Source organism: Pelmatolapia mariae, linkage group LG22 (genome assembly GCF_036321145.2).
Source record: "Pelmatolapia mariae isolate MD_Pm_ZW linkage group LG22, Pm_UMD_F_2, whole genome shotgun sequence".
NCBI lineage: Eukaryota > Metazoa > Chordata > Actinopteri > Cichliformes > Cichlidae > Pelmatolapia > Pelmatolapia mariae.
In genome coordinates, this window is record NC_086245.2 from 19,525,477 (window position 1) to 19,542,248 (window position 16,772).

The 16,772-nt window shown below is 40.5% G+C and overlaps 3 protein-coding genes across 3 annotated transcripts; 2 read left to right on the top strand and 1 right to left on the bottom strand.

The window, feature by feature from the left end:
- Positions 1 to 692: 692 nt before the first annotated feature.
- On the top strand, positions 693 to 2,588 carry clxn (calaxin). Its single transcript, XM_065469553.1, has 5 exons — positions 693 to 1,057; positions 1,259 to 1,417; positions 1,906 to 2,010; positions 2,114 to 2,265; positions 2,391 to 2,588. The coding sequence occupies exons 1-5, from the start codon at positions 982 to 984 to the stop codon at positions 2,580 to 2,582; spliced, it is 684 nt and encodes a 227-aa protein (XP_065325625.1). The 5' UTR covers positions 693 to 981; the 3' UTR covers positions 2,583 to 2,588.
- Positions 2,589 to 2,701: 113 nt separating this feature from the next.
- rbm48 (RNA binding motif protein 48) lies at positions 2,702 to 4,502 on the bottom strand. The gene is made up of 5 exons (XM_065469550.1): positions 4,374 to 4,502; positions 3,929 to 4,119; positions 3,702 to 3,847; positions 2,915 to 3,444; positions 2,702 to 2,809 (listed from the first exon to the last, which is right to left on the bottom strand). Exons 1-5 carry the CDS (start codon positions 4,500 to 4,502, stop codon positions 2,747 to 2,749), a joined length of 1,059 nt encoding a protein of 352 aa, XP_065325622.1. The 3' UTR covers positions 2,702 to 2,746.
- A 171-nt stretch (positions 4,503 to 4,673) lies between these two features.
- pex1 (peroxisomal biogenesis factor 1) lies at positions 4,674 to 16,311 on the top strand. Its single transcript, XM_065469556.1, has 24 exons — positions 4,674 to 4,862; positions 6,070 to 6,216; positions 6,359 to 6,442; positions 6,595 to 6,709; positions 6,852 to 7,537; positions 7,653 to 7,772; positions 7,931 to 8,051; positions 8,219 to 8,325; positions 8,483 to 8,568; positions 8,664 to 8,796; positions 9,003 to 9,099; positions 9,191 to 9,361; positions 9,459 to 9,613; positions 9,710 to 9,896; positions 10,025 to 10,191; positions 11,068 to 11,202; positions 11,304 to 11,368; positions 11,544 to 11,686; positions 12,640 to 12,743; positions 12,902 to 13,078; positions 13,495 to 13,731; positions 13,847 to 14,041; positions 14,209 to 14,339; positions 16,045 to 16,311. The coding sequence occupies exons 1-24, from the start codon at positions 4,755 to 4,757 to the stop codon at positions 16,118 to 16,120; spliced, it is 3,747 nt and encodes a 1,248-aa protein (XP_065325628.1). The 5' UTR covers positions 4,674 to 4,754; the 3' UTR covers positions 16,121 to 16,311.
- The last annotated feature ends 461 nt before the right edge of the window (positions 16,312 to 16,772 follow it).

A 16,772-nucleotide genomic window follows, 5' to 3' on the forward strand; every position in this document is an offset into this window, starting at 1 on the left:
GCCATTTTCAACAAACTGAGAAAACAATGTTAAATCTTGTCAGGAGTGGCCGGCCCTCCAAAATGACTCCAAGAGCACATTAAACACTCATCCAATGACCATCAAACAATCATTTCTAGCTGCCTTGCTGCCCTGTCTCATAAACTTAAATGTGACAACAACAACAACAACAACAACAAAAACCCCATCAGGAGTGAGGCACTGCACATTGGAAAATGCCTTGCAAGCATGCTACAATCTGGAAAACAAGTACTTTTTATATGAGAAAGTGATTTTTAAAAAAAATAAGATTGGGCTATAATACATTAAATGAATGATTAATATTTTGAGGTATACGCATTTAAATTTTACTTAATTCGGATTAATATATATATATATTTGGAGTAGTAGCTTTGATGAATCTGACTAAAGGAATATTGCACTATTCTTCCATAACACCTACATTTTCTTTTCTTTTTCTCAAACACCAAGATACCTTAGATGGTAAATATAAAATTTAGCAAAGCTTTAATTAGGTTCCTGAAGTGACTAAAAGTAAACATTTCTTTTCCCAAAACTGTATTATAAACATAAACTGTATATAGCCGACCTCTTTCTGATGTGTGGTTTTGGTCTGCTGATGGGTTAAAAAACTATTTTAACATGTTTCATGTGTACCTGTTCAGTATATAAATGAACGTGTTGACCTGAAGGAGAATAAATAGTCCTAAAGAAAGAAAAACAATGGGTTTTTGGTCAGCCGGCGGTTTATTGTCATTCTAGTGGAACAGATACAGGACAGTCAGTGTTGGGGCATATTTTCGTTTGTGTTACTGCACTAAAAATTCAAGTAGAAAATGATGTGTAGTCACGGTGTTTCCACCGGTAGTGACCTGTCGAGGTTCTTGAACACACACTACCGTAAACGTTTCGCGGTAGCCATGGCGACAGTACATCAACTTCGCTGTGAGTGGACTGTAGCTGAGTTTGGCCTCATCGAAAATGTCAAAAATATCTGCTATGAACAAAAGGGCGACACAGACGCTCGCTGAAAACATTTCGAAACAAGTGGAGCACTGTGAGTATGACAGTTAAACTTCTCAAATCAATAAACCCGGGATAAACTAAGCCAGCTTTGTTATAGCGGTAGTGCAGTCCATGCTAAGCTTTACGGTTCATTGTTTTACTTAGCAGGTATGAAAATACACACTGCCGTCTAAGTATTGTTAGAGCAGATGAAGTGTACGCCATTTTTTTTTTTTAATGTTTCTGTTTATAGTCAGTAAAAAAGAGGTTGAGTGCCTTATCCGAGAGTTTAACGTGCTTATGGCGGAGCAGAACAACTCTGGCAGAGCTGTGCACGGTCTGGACCGAGGGAAGTTCATAAGCACACTGCACAGCATCTTTGGACTGACTGATGACAGGATGACGGGTAGAGGTATTCAGTTTACAGTTATTCATACTTATATTATTTACAAACCCAGTTCCAAAAAAGGTGGGACGCTCTGTAAAATGTAAATTTGATGATTTCGAATTTGCATAAACTGTAGATGCAGTTTTTTGTAGATTGGCAAACCTCGGCCCATCTTTACTTTTGAGGAACTCTGCTTCTCCAAGATGCTTTTAAAAAAATGAAATATCCATTCATGTCAGTGACCTGCTGCCAATTAACCTAAAGTTGCAAAATGCTCCTCCATCGTTTCTTTTTTTTAGTACCACTTAGTTTTGCACCCTACTGTTGCCCTCTCAGCTGTCTTGAGATATGTTGGTGCCATCAAATTTAAACAGAGCCAATATTGTTTTTTGAAATAGTAAAATGTCAATAAAATCGTGGAAAGTAAGCAAAATCTCCAAATCATCACCATTACCCTGTACGTACTCTCCAAAATCCAAGACATGTTGTGAGTGTAACTGTCTGTCATTCAGTCTTCAGGACATTTGACAAAGACAATGACAGTGTTGTCAGCATGAAAGAGTGGATCGAGGGACTGTCTGTCTTTCTTCGGGGGACCTTGGATGAAAAAATTAAATGTAACTTCTCAATCTTACTTTTTTTTGCTTAAGCTCACTCTCACACCTTCACACATGTAGCTTTGTCTACCTAAAAAAAATCCCTGTGTTTGGCATGGCTCAGACTGCTTCACTGTGTACGACCTGAATGGTGACAACGCCATCTCAAGAGAGGAGATGCTTCATATGCTGAAGGGCAGGCTCATCAGACAGCCCAATGAGGAGGACCCTGACGAAGGAATCAAAGACCTGGTGGAGATCATACTGAAGAAGATGGTGAGCTGTTTGCTGCACAGATATAACTGTTTACACATGATTAAAAAAAACCCAAAACACTATTTAAAAAATTCTCAGGTCTGTAAATAGTTTACCAGCTCTGCCAATGGTGCTTCCTCCCACAGGACTATGACCATGATGGCAAATTGTCTTTTGAAGATTTTGAAAAGGCTGTGAAAGATGAGAACCTATTGCTGGAAGCTTTTGGAACCTGCCTTCCTGACTTCAGGGTAATCTGTAATGAGAATTTGCTAAGCTCTTTAAATTTCCCCATCAAAAATTCTCAATCTTACAGTTTGCTTTTCTTATTTTTTTAGAGAATCGAGATGTTTGAGGGACACGTATTTCAGGAACAAATGGAACAATAACCAAATCACATAACTGCATACCCAGCCAAAACATCTTTAATATTAACCTCAATGGAACGGTGCTGTGATGCAAAATTTGTTTAATTAAGAAAAGAAAAAAAAATCCTGCTCTATCAAATCCGACGGCGTGGTTTGACCTTCTTCTCCACTGGTTTGATGTCTGGACTCGATGTCACCTAGGACAGACGATGAAACTGGTTTAACTGTAAAAACTGATTTAGATCATAGTGAAAATATTATTTTGTCCTTAATTACAACCAAAACAATATATACACATGTACCTGCTTCATTGTGTTCCTGATCAGGCTGACAGTTGTGTTCAGTGACTCATCCTCCATGTCCAGTTTGGATGGTTCTGGTAGTTTTGGTCCAATCAAAGGCTCATTCTGCCCAGAAACAGTACTGGAGGGCTCCTCAGCCTCTTCCATTGTGCGTTTCCGTTTCTCCAAGTGTGTGGTCCGAGGAAGAAATCTGACTGCCGCAGCCTGATGTGCTGCCTTTCTGCTCGATAAGGTCTGTTTTCTCCTTGAACTCCCTTCTCGCTGCTCTAATGTGTCAGCACAGGTATTGTGTAAAGTCCCCATTTTATCCTCTGTCGGTAAATGTTGACTTTTAGGCCTATGGTAATGATGTTCTTGGGGAGGTAATGGCAGTAGAGGAAAGCCTAAATAGTGGCTGATGTTTGAAGTCTCCCTTGTATTGTCATTTCCAGAGGTCTGTTTGTGTGTGAGGATGTTGTCGTCTGACGTGGTAGTTGTTTCTGATGAAGTAGGCTCCTCTTGTATGTCCTCTTTCTGTTCCCTTTCCCTCACTTTGCAATAATAAAATGAGACAGAAAAAAGTGTAAAAATCCACATCATTCAAAAAGATCTGAGTCAAATGAAAATAAAAGTGCAAAAGGGAAATGGTGGAAATGTACAAAGAAACAATGAAAAGATGTAAAGTGACTAGTTGTGTGTGTATTTATGTTAACTGAGGTTTGCTTGGACTAATGAGGAACTAAGATGCTACTCATTTGAGTGGTGGATTTTGTGAGGCAAAATATAACCTATAGATATAAAATTATACCTCTCTTCTGAGCAGCCCGGATGACATAGCTCCTCCGGTCCTGCAGCTTGAGCCTGGTGTCTTCCACAGTCTCGTATTCGGGGACGTAGCACACATGCAGCACACCACCATAGAAACTTTTCTCATCCATGTGTCGCTTTGCTGCTCTGAAATGAAACCAAATTATTTTGAAGGTCCTTCAGACGTTGCCAGTTAGGCATAATGAACAGTCTAGTTACATCTTGTACCTGGCACTTGTGAGTTTTTGGAACTTTACGAGGTAGACCTCTGTGAACTCCTCGGCAGGATACTCGTCCAGGGGCCTGTACTCCTCCACAGCTCCATAGAGGGCACACAGCTGAATCAACTCAGTCATAACCCCAATCGCTGGGACCCCTTGGACCATCAGGTAACGACTTTCTAAATTTATGGTGTAAACCTGCAAATAATGCAACACTTGACTGCGGTACACTGATGGGAAAATGCTCATGTGAAAACTGCGAACAGTGGTTAAATTTATCATCCAGATGTGGTTAAGGCTCTCACTGTGGTTCAGTGGAGTCCATAAAATCCGGAAGAGAGCAAATGTTTTTTAAAAACACTGTAAGTGACGTTCCCACGTAGCAGGGAGTGTCTCACACCTTAAGATACGCTCTTTTGGCCGTATATTTCTAAACAAAAGGGTCCTCTTACCTTAACTGCTTTGGCTTTTCTTCCTTCCCTATATTTTGGTCGAGAAATGCACACTCTCTGCTGTTCGTGATGTTTGTAAACCTCCGGGACTCTCCAGCAGCCAGAGCTGTTGTTGACGGGAGCCGCCATGTTTGTGGAAATGAACTTTTCACTTGATGCATTTCAAAATAAAGGTTCATTCTCGTGTTGAATAGGATTCATTCAAAGCATGTCGTAGTTGGATGTCTTATTCTGAAATGCGTTCAACCGAATATCGGCTACTCTGGTCTGGTCTGGCACACACAGAGCACATCGATCGACTGTGAGTTTGTCACACACTCGATGGTAGCGGTGCAGCTTGCTTGACGTGTTGAACGCGAAATAGAAAACTATGTGAAAATCATGTTTAGCAATCAGGGCATTCAACCCGTAACTGTCACTTTTAACAACGCAAAAAACTGCTTTTTACACCTTCCCTTGAAGCTAATATCACAGCTTTCCCTGAACGAGGTAAGATAGTGCTAGGTGGTTAGCTAGGCTATCGTTTAGGTAAAATCAGTAGAAGCTTTGTTGACTTAAACCATTTTTAGCTAAAATGTTGGCCCGTTCTGTGTGTTGTTCTATTCTTGTATTTTTTTTAAACAAAATTAATGATGCTGTAAATTAATTTCCGAGACCCTTTGACAGTTATTCACATTACAAAATAAAATGTGACTTCTGCAGTTTAGACCTCGCGTCAGGCTGCTCTCTAGACCAAATGAATTGGAAAGATCAGTTTTTCATGACTCCATTCACTCCACTTCGGCCCGACTGGAAACGTGCTCTGAATATAGATGGAAGAGGAGCTGAGTCAAACACAATACTTCAGCATATGGAGAGAGAGGGTAGTTAGCAATTAGTATTTCAGTATTTGTTTCCTTCTCGGTGGAGCTGTTTTCGTAGCAGTTCCTTTACGGTTTCACTTGGTGGAGACAAAGGACTAGGTTAGAAATAAATCCGGGGTCTAAGTGTATCTTTTAAAATGACTTTTCTAGCTTGTGTCCTGTTCGCTGTTATGAATGAACAGTGTTTTTCTGATGAAGGCTTTCTGTTTATATTTGCACTTTTTTGGCTAACAGGAATTCCTGTTTCGTGGCTTCCTCTCCTTCAGTTTGACCTTTACTTACAAAGGATTCAGAACTGGGTTAACCCTGTCATTATTAGTCTAAACAGTGTAAAATGAATTGAATGAGGACGATTTGTTTGCTCAAGCATGGTTGCAAGCAAGGGTGATGGTCATGGTATAGTCTAGGGTAAACAAAAGGTGCTTCAGCAAACATGCAGTCATGTGAAAAACAAAGTACACCCCTTGATTCAGTAAAGCTTGTTGAACCACCTTTAGCTGCACTAAATTGAAGTAACCATTTTATTTATGTTGTTATTAGTGTCTCACTGCGTTGTGGAGAAACTTTGTCCCACTCTACTTCACAGTGTTTGCAGGAATTTTTTTATGCACAGCTCTCTTTAGGTTCCGCATTTCAATCAGGCTGAGGTCTGGACTTTGACCGGGCCATTGCAACACACTGATTCCTTTCCTTTACAGCCACTCTTTTGGAGATTTGCTGCTCTAATTTGGGGTCATTGCCAAGTTGCATGATCCCATGCAACTTGGCAATGACTTTATAATACTTTTGTATACAGTGGCATTCACAGTCAACCCATTTAAGGTCTTTTTCAGAACCAGCCTCTGGAGTTGTCCTGTGGTCATGGGCCTCCAGTGTTCCTCACCTGGACTCAAAACAGAGCCAGCTCCAGCCTGGACAGCCACAAAGTGGAGCTGTGTCGGCAGCTAGGAGAGAAGCAGGGCCTGACAGATGGAGAGCAGGTAGAGCCCCTCCGTGAGGAATCTGTTCTTCGCTGTATTTTCAGAAGAAGCTAATTTTCTCCATCTTGTGACAGTGTACAGTGATTGTCAGTTTCTGTCTGGACTTACTAGTTGTTTAGTTTACTGGTTTGTTTTTCCTCAGGGCTTCTTAAGGCCATGCCATCAGGTCTCATCATTGGATCGGGTGTTTGTGGAGCCTATATCAGCTGATGACTGGGAAATCCTGGTGGGTAATTTAGTGACATACAGTATGTGAAACTTGTCTTCATACAAGTTTGCACTATTTTACACACTCTAATAACTACAAGGTGACTTCTCCTTTTTAAAGCACGCTTAACAAGTATTAATATATCACTTTTGTGTGACTGACATCGCCAGGAGCTCCACAGTTCTGCGCTGGAGCTGCAACTACTGGATCAGATCAGAGTAGTTTTCCAAGATGCCGTGTTTCCTGTGTGGGTGGACAACCACACGGTAATCTTTATCCGAATAGGTCAGTTTTGATACAATTATTCTGTTATATGTTGTTTATCAAATAACAAAATATTGCAGTTATAATGGTTTGCCTGCTCAACTTCATTTTTAAATGTTTGACTTCTATGAATACATTTTAATTTTTTAAAAATTCTGCACAGCTTCACTTTCTCCACGTGTGCCCTATGGTCGCCTGGAGCAATTCACAGAACTTGTTGTGTCCCCGAAGATCCGCGCTGAAACTGGCACCCACACACACTCTCATCTAAAAACCAACCCAAACTCAGAAAGTTTTCACAGACAGCCAAACATGGATTTCTCCTCCCCTTCAGGACCATCATCAGAAACTGCCTCCTCTACTTCTAACAGCCACCAGTGGGGTGGCATAGCCGACCTGAAAAGCCTCTTTCATCATATGATAAAGGGCGCTTATGACCCAGTTAAGGAACAACTGCCTTTACCTGAAATCCCCGCTCTCCTTACGGACTCTCTGTACAGAGTGTGCGGTGCACCTCCCCACTCTCTCAGCACTATAAGCCACGTTGCAACTAATGCTATTCACATCTTTCCTTGGAGTCACAGTTTCAATGCTAGGCTGAGTGAAGGTCACTCCTCAATTACATATGGCCTTCTCTCCAAAGTCCCATCCCCCAAAGAAACGAGGGACAGAACCAAAGAGGCAATGGAGAAAAAGAAGAAGGCAAGAGTTACTAAGGAGACTGCTACGCCTGAAGGAGAGGAGGTGAAGGAAGAGGAGGCCATGGTGGTTAGGGCAGTGTGCCATTGTACCAAGCTGCTTGGATGCAAGGAAAGAAGCAAGGGAGAGATTCACAGTGGAAGAGTATGGGTGAGTATGGTGTCTGAAGAGAAGAATATATAGTTTATAAACAGTATTTTAACAATACTGCAGTGCCCTACTTCTTTCTGTTTCTGTTAAAATTTTTGTATCTTTCATTTTTTAGATTCCAGAGCCACTGGCCAGCAGGCTTAATATCCCTGCCCATTCAACAGTAAGAATTAAGCCAGTGAAATCAGCTATCAAAGTAGCTTCTACTATTTGCCTACAACCTCTAAATCCACTGGTGAGTGCTGGAGTGTACATGTGTGTTACAGTGTCGGATGTAAATGGAGTACAAGGACATATCATTTGTTCAGAATTGCAGAAAATTTGTTCAGCTTCTTTCGTTTCTGTCCATCTGATTTTTTTTTTTGATTTTTTTTTTGACATTTTTCTCTTCAGCCTGAGGAGGATGATGAGGAGATCCAGACAGCTTTCCTTGGTTGGCTGCACACACAGAGTCACGAACCTTTAGCCTGTCTGACAGCACGGTCTGGCACCATCCTCCTACATGGAACTGATGGTGATTCATTCCTGCACTTCCGTTACAAGCCAAAGAAGTGTATTTATAAATCATGCACAGACAGATTTGCATATGGCTATGTAAAGTTAAAAAAGGGGGTAATAATAAATATCTTAAATTAACTTTTTTTTAAATAATGGCCCTTCACTTTTTATTCTTTTCCATAGCAAAGTTAGAGTTTGCTTTAACTGTCCTGAAACCAGAACCACAGACTGAAGCTTCAGATCAGCTGTTTCTGCTAGCACCCACAGTTATCCAGAAGAAAGACATACAGGTATCGCCATGCAAATGGAGAATTATATATCTGTGTCTTTAAACATTTTACATGAAAACAGATTGCTTCATGCAGTTTTTATTAAAAAATTCAACACGTTTTTAAGAAAAAAAAGTCTTTGAAGTTGTTCACAGTTATCTCTTTCTCTCATCTTCAGGTAGACAGAGGGCCAGTAACCACCCCAGCTGTGAAGCCTGGAGTTGAAACACCCCATCCAGAACTTCCCTCTCTTAGTATTCTTGGGTACGTCTTTTGCTAATTCAGGACCTATGCGTGATTTAAGCAGGAGATTTTTTTTCTCCATCAGTCTCACTCATGTTTGGTTTTTTTTTCCCCAGGGGGATGGATGAGCTTTGTAGAACTGGGTTTGAGTTTATCTCCCATAGCCTTCTGGGTAGTCCCCTCTCGAGAGAGCTGGGTACCACTGGTCGGGGACTTCAAGGTGGAGCTCTTCTCATCACTGGTGCCAAGGTATCTCTTTACTTAACATTTAAGTTAACTACTATTGCAAACACAACGGCTGTCAATATAATTCATTAACATAAGATAAATTGATACTTCATAGCATTGATGTTTGTTTGGGTTTTTTTTGCAGCTTAAGCTCACTGGAGAACACATATTAACCAGTATTGTTTTGTTAAGTCTGCAACATGTTGTGCTGTAACTTCTCTCTGCAGGGGAGTGGGAAGAGCACTCTATCCCAAGCCTTTTGCAGGAAAGCTAGAGAAGAGCTGGATGCACACGTTGAGGTGGTAGACTGCAAAAAGCTACAAGGTCAAGAAAGACTTCATGAATATTTGCTGTCTGAATGAAAAAGAAGGATAAAATTTAACTTAATTAAAAAAATGTTTTGTTTTCCTTTTAGGCAAAAGGGTAGAAACTGTGAGACAGAATCTGATGGACATTTTTGAACAGGCAGAATGGAGGCAGCCCTCTGTTGTTCTACTTGATGACCTGGATCATTTGACGCGGGCACCAGCCTCACCTGAACATGAACACGGCCCAGAGGCACTGCTTCAGCAGCACATTGCTCAAAGTAAAATATTTTCTTACCTGTGGGAATGCCTTTTGACAGACAGGATCGATAATCATTTCCTGCTTTGATGAGTAATGTTGTCTCACTGTGGCTGCAGGCCTGCAGGATGTGGTGGATGAGGTGATGCTTCACTCTAGCCTGGTGTGTCTGATCATTACCAGCCAGAGTGAACACTCCCTCCATCCCTCTCTGACTGAGGTACACGGTTCCCACTTCATCCAGGGATTTGTAAACATCCAGCCACCTGATCAGGTCGGCACTCATCCACATCCATATGTACACACACAAGCACAAGTACACACACACAAAGTAGAAAAAACCCCCCACTGATCATGTTATTGTTTGCAGGCCCAGAGGGTTGAGATTCTGCGCCATCTGATCCTGAGGAAGGCCTGCCTGTCTGTTGAGACTTTACAGAGTCTTGATATGGGGGCTGTTGCTAAGGAGACAGAGGGATACACACCTCAAGATCTAGTACTGCTGTTAGAGCGGGCTGTTCATGCTAACACTATGCTAAGAGGACACACTGAACAAGGTATCAAAGACTGATGAAATTCCCAATAGATCAATTTCAGGTCTTCAGATTCTTCCTGCATCATGTGAGCACTGATGCTAATGTAGAGTTATTGTCCAGATGTATTCATTGTGCCCTGTATTTTGCAGGAGTGTGTCTGTCCTGGAGGGACTTTGCGCAGGCTCTCAAAGGCTTCACACCCCCCTCTTTGTGGGGTGTAGACCTCCACACCCCCAGTGGATTTGGGTTGGACAGGGTAGGAGGGCTAAAAGAAGTGCGACAGCAGCTTATGGACACCATACTGCTCCCTGCTAAGGTCAGATGGCTGTTGCTGTTTTCAAAATGTGTTTTAGTTGCCGTGTGGTATAATGAGTGACTATCTAGGTATTTTAAACACCATAATTACTATTGATTGTTGTACAGATGAGCTTTGGAAAGCATCGGCATGAATGGTGATGCTTTCCAGGGGCTCAGTACAGACAAAATGAAAATAAAATATTTGAATCAGCTGATTTAGAAACAAACAAAAACTACAAGCAAAGTAATAATAAGACTTCCAAATTATGTAATTGCCTAGTCCACTAATATATTAAAACCTCTTTTATTCGAGCCGATAAAGCGTCTTTTCTTTCTGGAGAGGTGGAAAACTGCCAGGATAGTTTATCTGTTTATTCAGCCTGGGTGTTGCATGAGACTCTTATAGTAGTAGAGAAAATCCAGTAAAAGGTCTTATAACTAATGAAAATGTTCCTCATTTAATTTACCTCAGGATTCTTCAGATCCCTTGCTTACAGCCCAGTCTTTGAGTTGCAGTATAATTGCATCATCTAAAGGTCCCCCAGTTGACCCTTTTTTTGACAATTATTTTGATATATTTACCTCAAATATGACTGACAATGACGCTTCCAGTTTCAGAACATAATGAGGGTGTTTTCGGAGCGGTGGGTTTCTTTGATCTATTTTTATCATGTAATCTTTGATCCTGTGAGCCCTCAGACTGCTCTGCGCCGTGTTGTCATCAAGTCATCACGGTAGTTTTAGGGAAAAGAAATGGCTATTAATGTTTGAGCTTCTTCTTTTTAACACTACTTCTTAAAAATGAAGGGAGGTCTCCCTTATATCAGCAGACAAGGCTAGAATTCAGCATAAGTTATTGCACAGTCACTAACTGTGGGTCCTTGGTGTGTTGCAGTATCCGGTCCTTTTCGCCAATCTTCCTATCCGCCATCGCTCAGGGGCTCTGCTGTATGGCGCTCCTGGTACAGGAAAAACGCTGCTGGCCAGAGCTGTCTCCAAAGACAGTGGTATGAACTTTATCAGCATCAAGGTAGGCTCTGCTTCAGCTTCATCATTAAAATAAGACTGTGCCCTTCTGTATGAGAGCAAAGTTTCTACAGCAACAAGAGATTTTTTAAACTCTCCCTCCAGGGACCTGAACTTCTAAGTAAGTACATTGGAGCCAGTGAGAAGGGAGTCCGTGATGTCTTCCAGAGGTTAGTGAACTTTTAAACTCCTCCTAGCATCGCTGTTGCAGTGTTATTACTTATTGTTTCAAGTTATAATTATTAACATAAAACATTTGAAGTAATGGTAAAGTATTGGCATTTCACATAAATGAAGTGTTTTCTTTTTATTTCCTTCGATCGCTTCTTCTTCTGCCTCTTTTAGGGCACAAGCCGCCAAGCCCTGCATCCTGTTCTTCGACGAGTTTGATGCTCTGGCCCCCAGGAGGGGCCACGACAGCACAGGTGTAACCGACCGTGTGGTCAACCAGCTCCTCACCCAGCTGGATGGAGTGGAGGGACTGCAGGGTAACGTCATACATCTTTAAACTATACACACAGTATCATCACGAGTGCTTTGTATTAATCTGCTTTAACTCCCGACTGACTCTGTTGGGATGAGATCAGAAGTGTTTAAAGCCATGCAAAGTTTAGTGGGGCTTAAGTCTCATGAAGTCCATTCAGTTTTTTTTCCCTCCTGGCTTAAATGGACCTTTGGGTGATGACAGAGCATGTAAGCATGACTTTAATAATTTAATAATAATAATTTTGGGGAAAAACAATATAATGGATGATTTTTTAAAAATTAAATGTGATTATGGCCACTGTTTAGTCAATACATTTATAAAATAAGGGTGAATCTACACTTGGCAGGGTTACCTTGTACCATACCCTTGCACAATTGTCCTGCCTCTCCTGGCTGGCTTCCACTCACACTGCACTTAACTGGGTAGACCCGAGTGCTCTTCACTCTTGCACTCACATGCTTTTGAAAAACACTTTTCCAAAGTACAGTGATGATTTTATGCATTTTGGGGTTTGAACTATGCTGTTTTCAGAGCAGTAAACGTTCCTCTTGAATGCCTTATAGATCGCTCAATTAGTTACTTCAGATGAGCTTCTCATTGAAAAAACACTGAAGTTCTATGCTTGGGCACATTACGTGTGTACTGTGCTTGAGCTCAACTACTGCCTCTTCAAGTGAAGGTTCACTAAATCATGACCAAGCATGTTATGCAGTGGTTACAATATATCAAACGTGCTTCAGTGTGACACTTATGACTAATATGAATACACTCTAAACCTGGGGCCAGTACATTTGAACAATATAGTTGGCTATGAAAGGTTATAGAGATGTGGTTAAACCTTTTTGTGGACGAATTAGGAGCATTTTAATCTGTCTTGAAACATACTAGGAGGGATCTTTAATTCAGTTCAATTTAAATTAAATAAATTTGAATTCTTCGTGTTTGTCTTCATAGGTGTGTACGTGCTTGCAGCCACCAGCCGACCAGATTTGATTGACCCGGCCCTGCTGAGACCTGGACGGCTGGACAAATCCCTTTACTGCCCTCCTCCTGACCTGGTTTGTTGGTTTAAAAGAATATTAATAATTATTAATTAACATCACTTATAAACTCATTATATATGTAGCAGTCCTTAAAAGACAAAAAGTAATATTGAGTCATGTTACATGAAAGATTGTTGGGTTTTTTAAATCCAGCTATTGTGTCACGTTTCCAGGAAGCTCGTGTGGAGATCCTGAAAGCTCTGACTGCAGGCGTCCCCCTGGCTCCCGATGTTGACCTGGAGCAGCTGGCAGCAGCGACAGAGCAGTTTACCGGGGCAGATCTGAAAGCCTTACTCTACAATGCACAGCTGGAGGCTGTCCACAACAGCATAGGCACCAGCGCACCACATGTAAGTCTGTTGTACTTAAAGTATTGTCTGATGACTGTGTTATTATGTATTACCTTAGGTTAATAAAACAGGAAGTCAGGGAACTGTTGGTCAGTCCATTATTTATAGTTCATTTTGTAGCAGCCAGGCATTTTTTTTAGCCCCTCAAGGCAAATTAAATAATGTATTTTGTATGTGTCTCAGCATGTGAGTTGCTCCAGTTCTGAATCCATTATCAGTTTTCAGCTTAATTTAAATTATCTCCAACCTTAGTGACAAGAAATGTAATGGAATAACTTACCTGAGGCACAGTAGGCTTAAACTAATTTCAAACTGAGCTGTAGTATCACAGTTAAGACCCATGTTGGACACTACAAATCCTCGTGAATCCATATATATATGAACGTCTAAACCCTCTCTTCCTATGTGGCAATCAGGAACTGAACTCTGGCTCAGAAAGCGACATGAGCCTTTCCTCCATGATCTTCCCGAACAACCAGGGCAGTGGGTCAGACGACTCGGCGGGAGAGGGAGAGTCAGGCATGGGGCTGGACCAGTCTATGGTGGTCGTGGAGCCCAGTGAGCTTCATGCAGAAAACAAACACCACCACGGCAATGTCTGGAGACTGTACTTTGGAAGTTCTTATGACTCCGAGTTGGAGAATTCAAAACCAGTGAGCACTACTACCACATAGTACAAGTGTAGTACTAAGTATAGGATTAAAAAAAATGTTATCACTCATAATTTTTGTGTGTGTTTTTCTTCCTCCGATCCTCCTGCTTTAACAGAACTCCCAGTGCATCTCTGGACCCAGTTCCATAAACACTGACTTTACTGGAGGATCAGTTCGTGACCATGCTAGCTCAGTCAATCCTGCGTACATGCCCTCGCTCCAGAGGGGATATGAAGAGCTTGGCCGAGAGCAACTGGAGCGACTACAACAAGAGATTAATAACATCAAGAACAACTACAGGAAAGCCAATGTGAGTGACTGCAGTGAATATATTTGAGCGTCTGAATGTGATGTTATTCTGATTAGGACTTTTTTCATTGTAGTTTGCTTCACTACCGTAGTCTTTTCCATCCTGTACAACCAGGTCTTCCTATATGAGCTACTATGTATATAATTACTTTGTGATTGATTGTGTAGGAAGAGTGTGCTTATGTGCATCCAGCTGCCAAACAACCAGGCCTGCTGCTGCGCCAGGCACATGTGAACGCCGCCTTGGCCGTGACCAAACCCTCCCTCAGCCAAGCCGACTGGAAGAGATACACAAAACTGTAAGTGAGCAGTACAAATGAAATAATAGGATTTTATAACAGTTATTTGTTTAATATTGACTTTAGTATGCTCAATTTATCAAGGACATCATAAGCTACTTAAAGTGTCATCAACAGGAGGAAATTAAAAACATATGAAAAACTGGTTCCTGACAGGTAGCGTCAATGGAGGACTATGGATCAGTGTTTGAACTGGAATATCACAATGTTAAAAAAACAAACAAACAAACAATGTGAAAAAACAAATCTTAGTTGCAGTACTGTGTATTTTGGGAAATAACTTGAACAACTAAATGAGGGTAGAGAAACTGCACACGTAGTAGTTACTGTTTTACTACTCAGCTCTCATGTGGATGAACAGAGAGATACAATTAAGTTGATATATGTTTTTTTAGACAGTCACACTTTTTTTTTTTTAGCTTTCTCCCTGTACACCACCATAGGTAGTTTGTCATCATATGGTCAAGATGTGATTGAAATGCACACTTTCTGCTTTAATTTTAATTTAAAGGGGTTTATCCAAACTTTTGCATGAACACTTCAGGCATTACAGCCATTTTATCCACAGTCTTTTCAAAGGCTCAAAGTAACTGGGCAAACTAAAATATTTCTTAATATAAGGGTGTTTATTTATATATATATATATATATATATATATATATATATATATATATATATATATATTTCAATGAAAATGCATTGCAGTCACTGACTGCCTGAAGTTTAGATGCTTGTTTGTGGGTCTCTCTGGATTCAGTTTTGTATTTAAATAACTGAAAAGCTACTGGGTTGAGATCAGGTAAGTAATGGCGGATTGAGGAATATCCCTTTTCTCTGCCTTGAAAATTCTTGCAGCGATTTTACATTTGGTTGAATCTGAGCAGAGGGTATAACCCTGTACACATTTCATCATTCTGCATCAGTCACATCATCTATAAATGCTAGTGGCCTCGTTACACTGTTAGCCATATATCCCCATGCCCATAACACTGCTTTCATCATGTTTGACAGATGATGTTGTATGCTTCATATCACGAGTTGCTCTCCTCCTCAATACTTTATTGGATCATTATTCACACGCTACACACGATCAACTTGGTTTCCCCCAGAACTGAGCAGGCTCTTTTTAGATGTCTTCTGGCAAAGTCTAATCTGATCTTCTTGTACACGAGTGGAAGGTTTGCGCCTTGTTGTAAATGCTCTGTATTTACATTCTGTCGATTGTAGGCTTTGATATGATATGTCTACCTGATCAGAGGTTTTTGTATTGGTTAGATGTGGTGAAGTAGTTTTTCTTAACCATGGAAAGTATTCTCTCATGATCCACTTTAGATGTCCTCTGTGGTCTTTCAGACGTTGTTTTGATGATTAATTTGGTTTGTCAACTTCATGATGGCTTCCTTCACTTTTATCAGTGTCTCTTAGGACCTGACATTAAGTGAAAAGCTACCAAATTCAAGTCCCAACTCTTGGAATCACAATCCAGATCGTTTATCTGCTAACAGGCCTCACCTGGTCATGAAACTGCTTGTCATTTAATTGTCCAATTACTTTTGAGCCTCTGAAAATAGAGAACTATGCATAAAAATGGCTTTGGTATACAGAGACAAAATTTCAAAACTGTGTCATTGTACAAAAACATAACTTTACATTCTGATTTGATTCAGTGTTTTAATATAAATCTTTCTTTTTAAATTTTCTTTAGGTATGAAGGCTTTGGCGTCTCGGGAGACAGAAAATCTGTCAAATTTAAACCTGGACAACGTGTGACTTTAGCGTGATCAAACATTAACAATTTAACCATTTCAGCCTAATTTTGACATTGTAAATGATTACACTGTGTGTATATAAGGTTCTTTACTCAATTGGTTGTGAATTAGACTGGAAAGGCCTTGAATGTAATTAATGCACAGATGCACATTATAATGAAGTATAAATTATGAACATGTTTTAATTAAAAATGTACATTTTCTCTGACTTGTTTTCTGTAAGCATCTTGGATCATTTTAGCTTGCAGGCACTGAATGGGTTTCTTTAAACACACTTGATTTTCTAACAAAACACTGAATATTATTGTGGGAATTATTTAAAAGCTAAAGCAGGGTTGAAACTTTTGTCGTGACAGACATTTTGACTTCACAACACGAAAAGCACGAGTAATTAATAACATTAATGATGACTCATTTCCATTAAACTACCTAATAAGCCATGACAGTGAACCAGCAAGAACGAATGTAGGAGCATTTCTCTGCTTTCTCTCCATTAGTGTGTCAACACGTCTGCTGCTCTTAGAAGTTTATAAAACTAACGAGAACGGTCAAGGTGCAAGTTACTGTGAAGTAGATGGTTTACACTCCACACAAAGGCAAACACCTGTATGTGAATTGAGACTAAATGTGTTTTCAAAACACTGAAACACTTTCAAATATGTCA

Bases quoted from the DNA above. Each gene is read 5' to 3' on its own strand.
- rbm48 (XM_065469550.1), bottom strand. From the start codon at position 4,502: ATGGCGGCTCCCGTCAACAACAGCTCTGGCTGCTGGAGAGTCCCGGAG. The intron at 4,120-4,373 runs GTAAGAGGACCC...CATTATTTGCAG, and splicing joins GAAAAGCCAAAGCAGTTAAG to GTTTACACCATAAATTTAGA. The intron at 3,848-3,928 runs GTACAAGATGTA...GTTTCATTTCAG, and splicing joins CAAAAACTCACAAGTGCCAG to AGCAGCAAAGCGACACATGG.
- clxn (XM_065469553.1), top strand. From the start codon at position 982: ATGTCAAAAATATCTGCTATGAACAAAAGGGCGACACAGACGCTCGCT. The intron at 1,058-1,258 runs GTGAGTATGACA...TTCTGTTTATAG, and splicing joins TTCGAAACAAGTGGAGCACT to TCAGTAAAAAAGAGGTTGAG. The intron at 1,418-1,905 runs GTATTCAGTTTA...TCTGTCATTCAG, and splicing joins TGACAGGATGACGGGTAGAG to TCTTCAGGACATTTGACAAA.
- pex1 (XM_065469556.1), top strand. From the start codon at position 4,755: ATGTTTAGCAATCAGGGCATTCAACCCGTAACTGTCACTTTTAACAAC. The intron at 7,773-7,930 runs GTGAGTGCTGGA...TTTTCTCTTCAG, and splicing joins TACAACCTCTAAATCCACTG to CCTGAGGAGGATGATGAGGA. The intron at 14,340-16,044 runs GTAAGTGAGCAG...AATTTTCTTTAG, and splicing joins TGGAAGAGATACACAAAACT to GTATGAAGGCTTTGGCGTCT.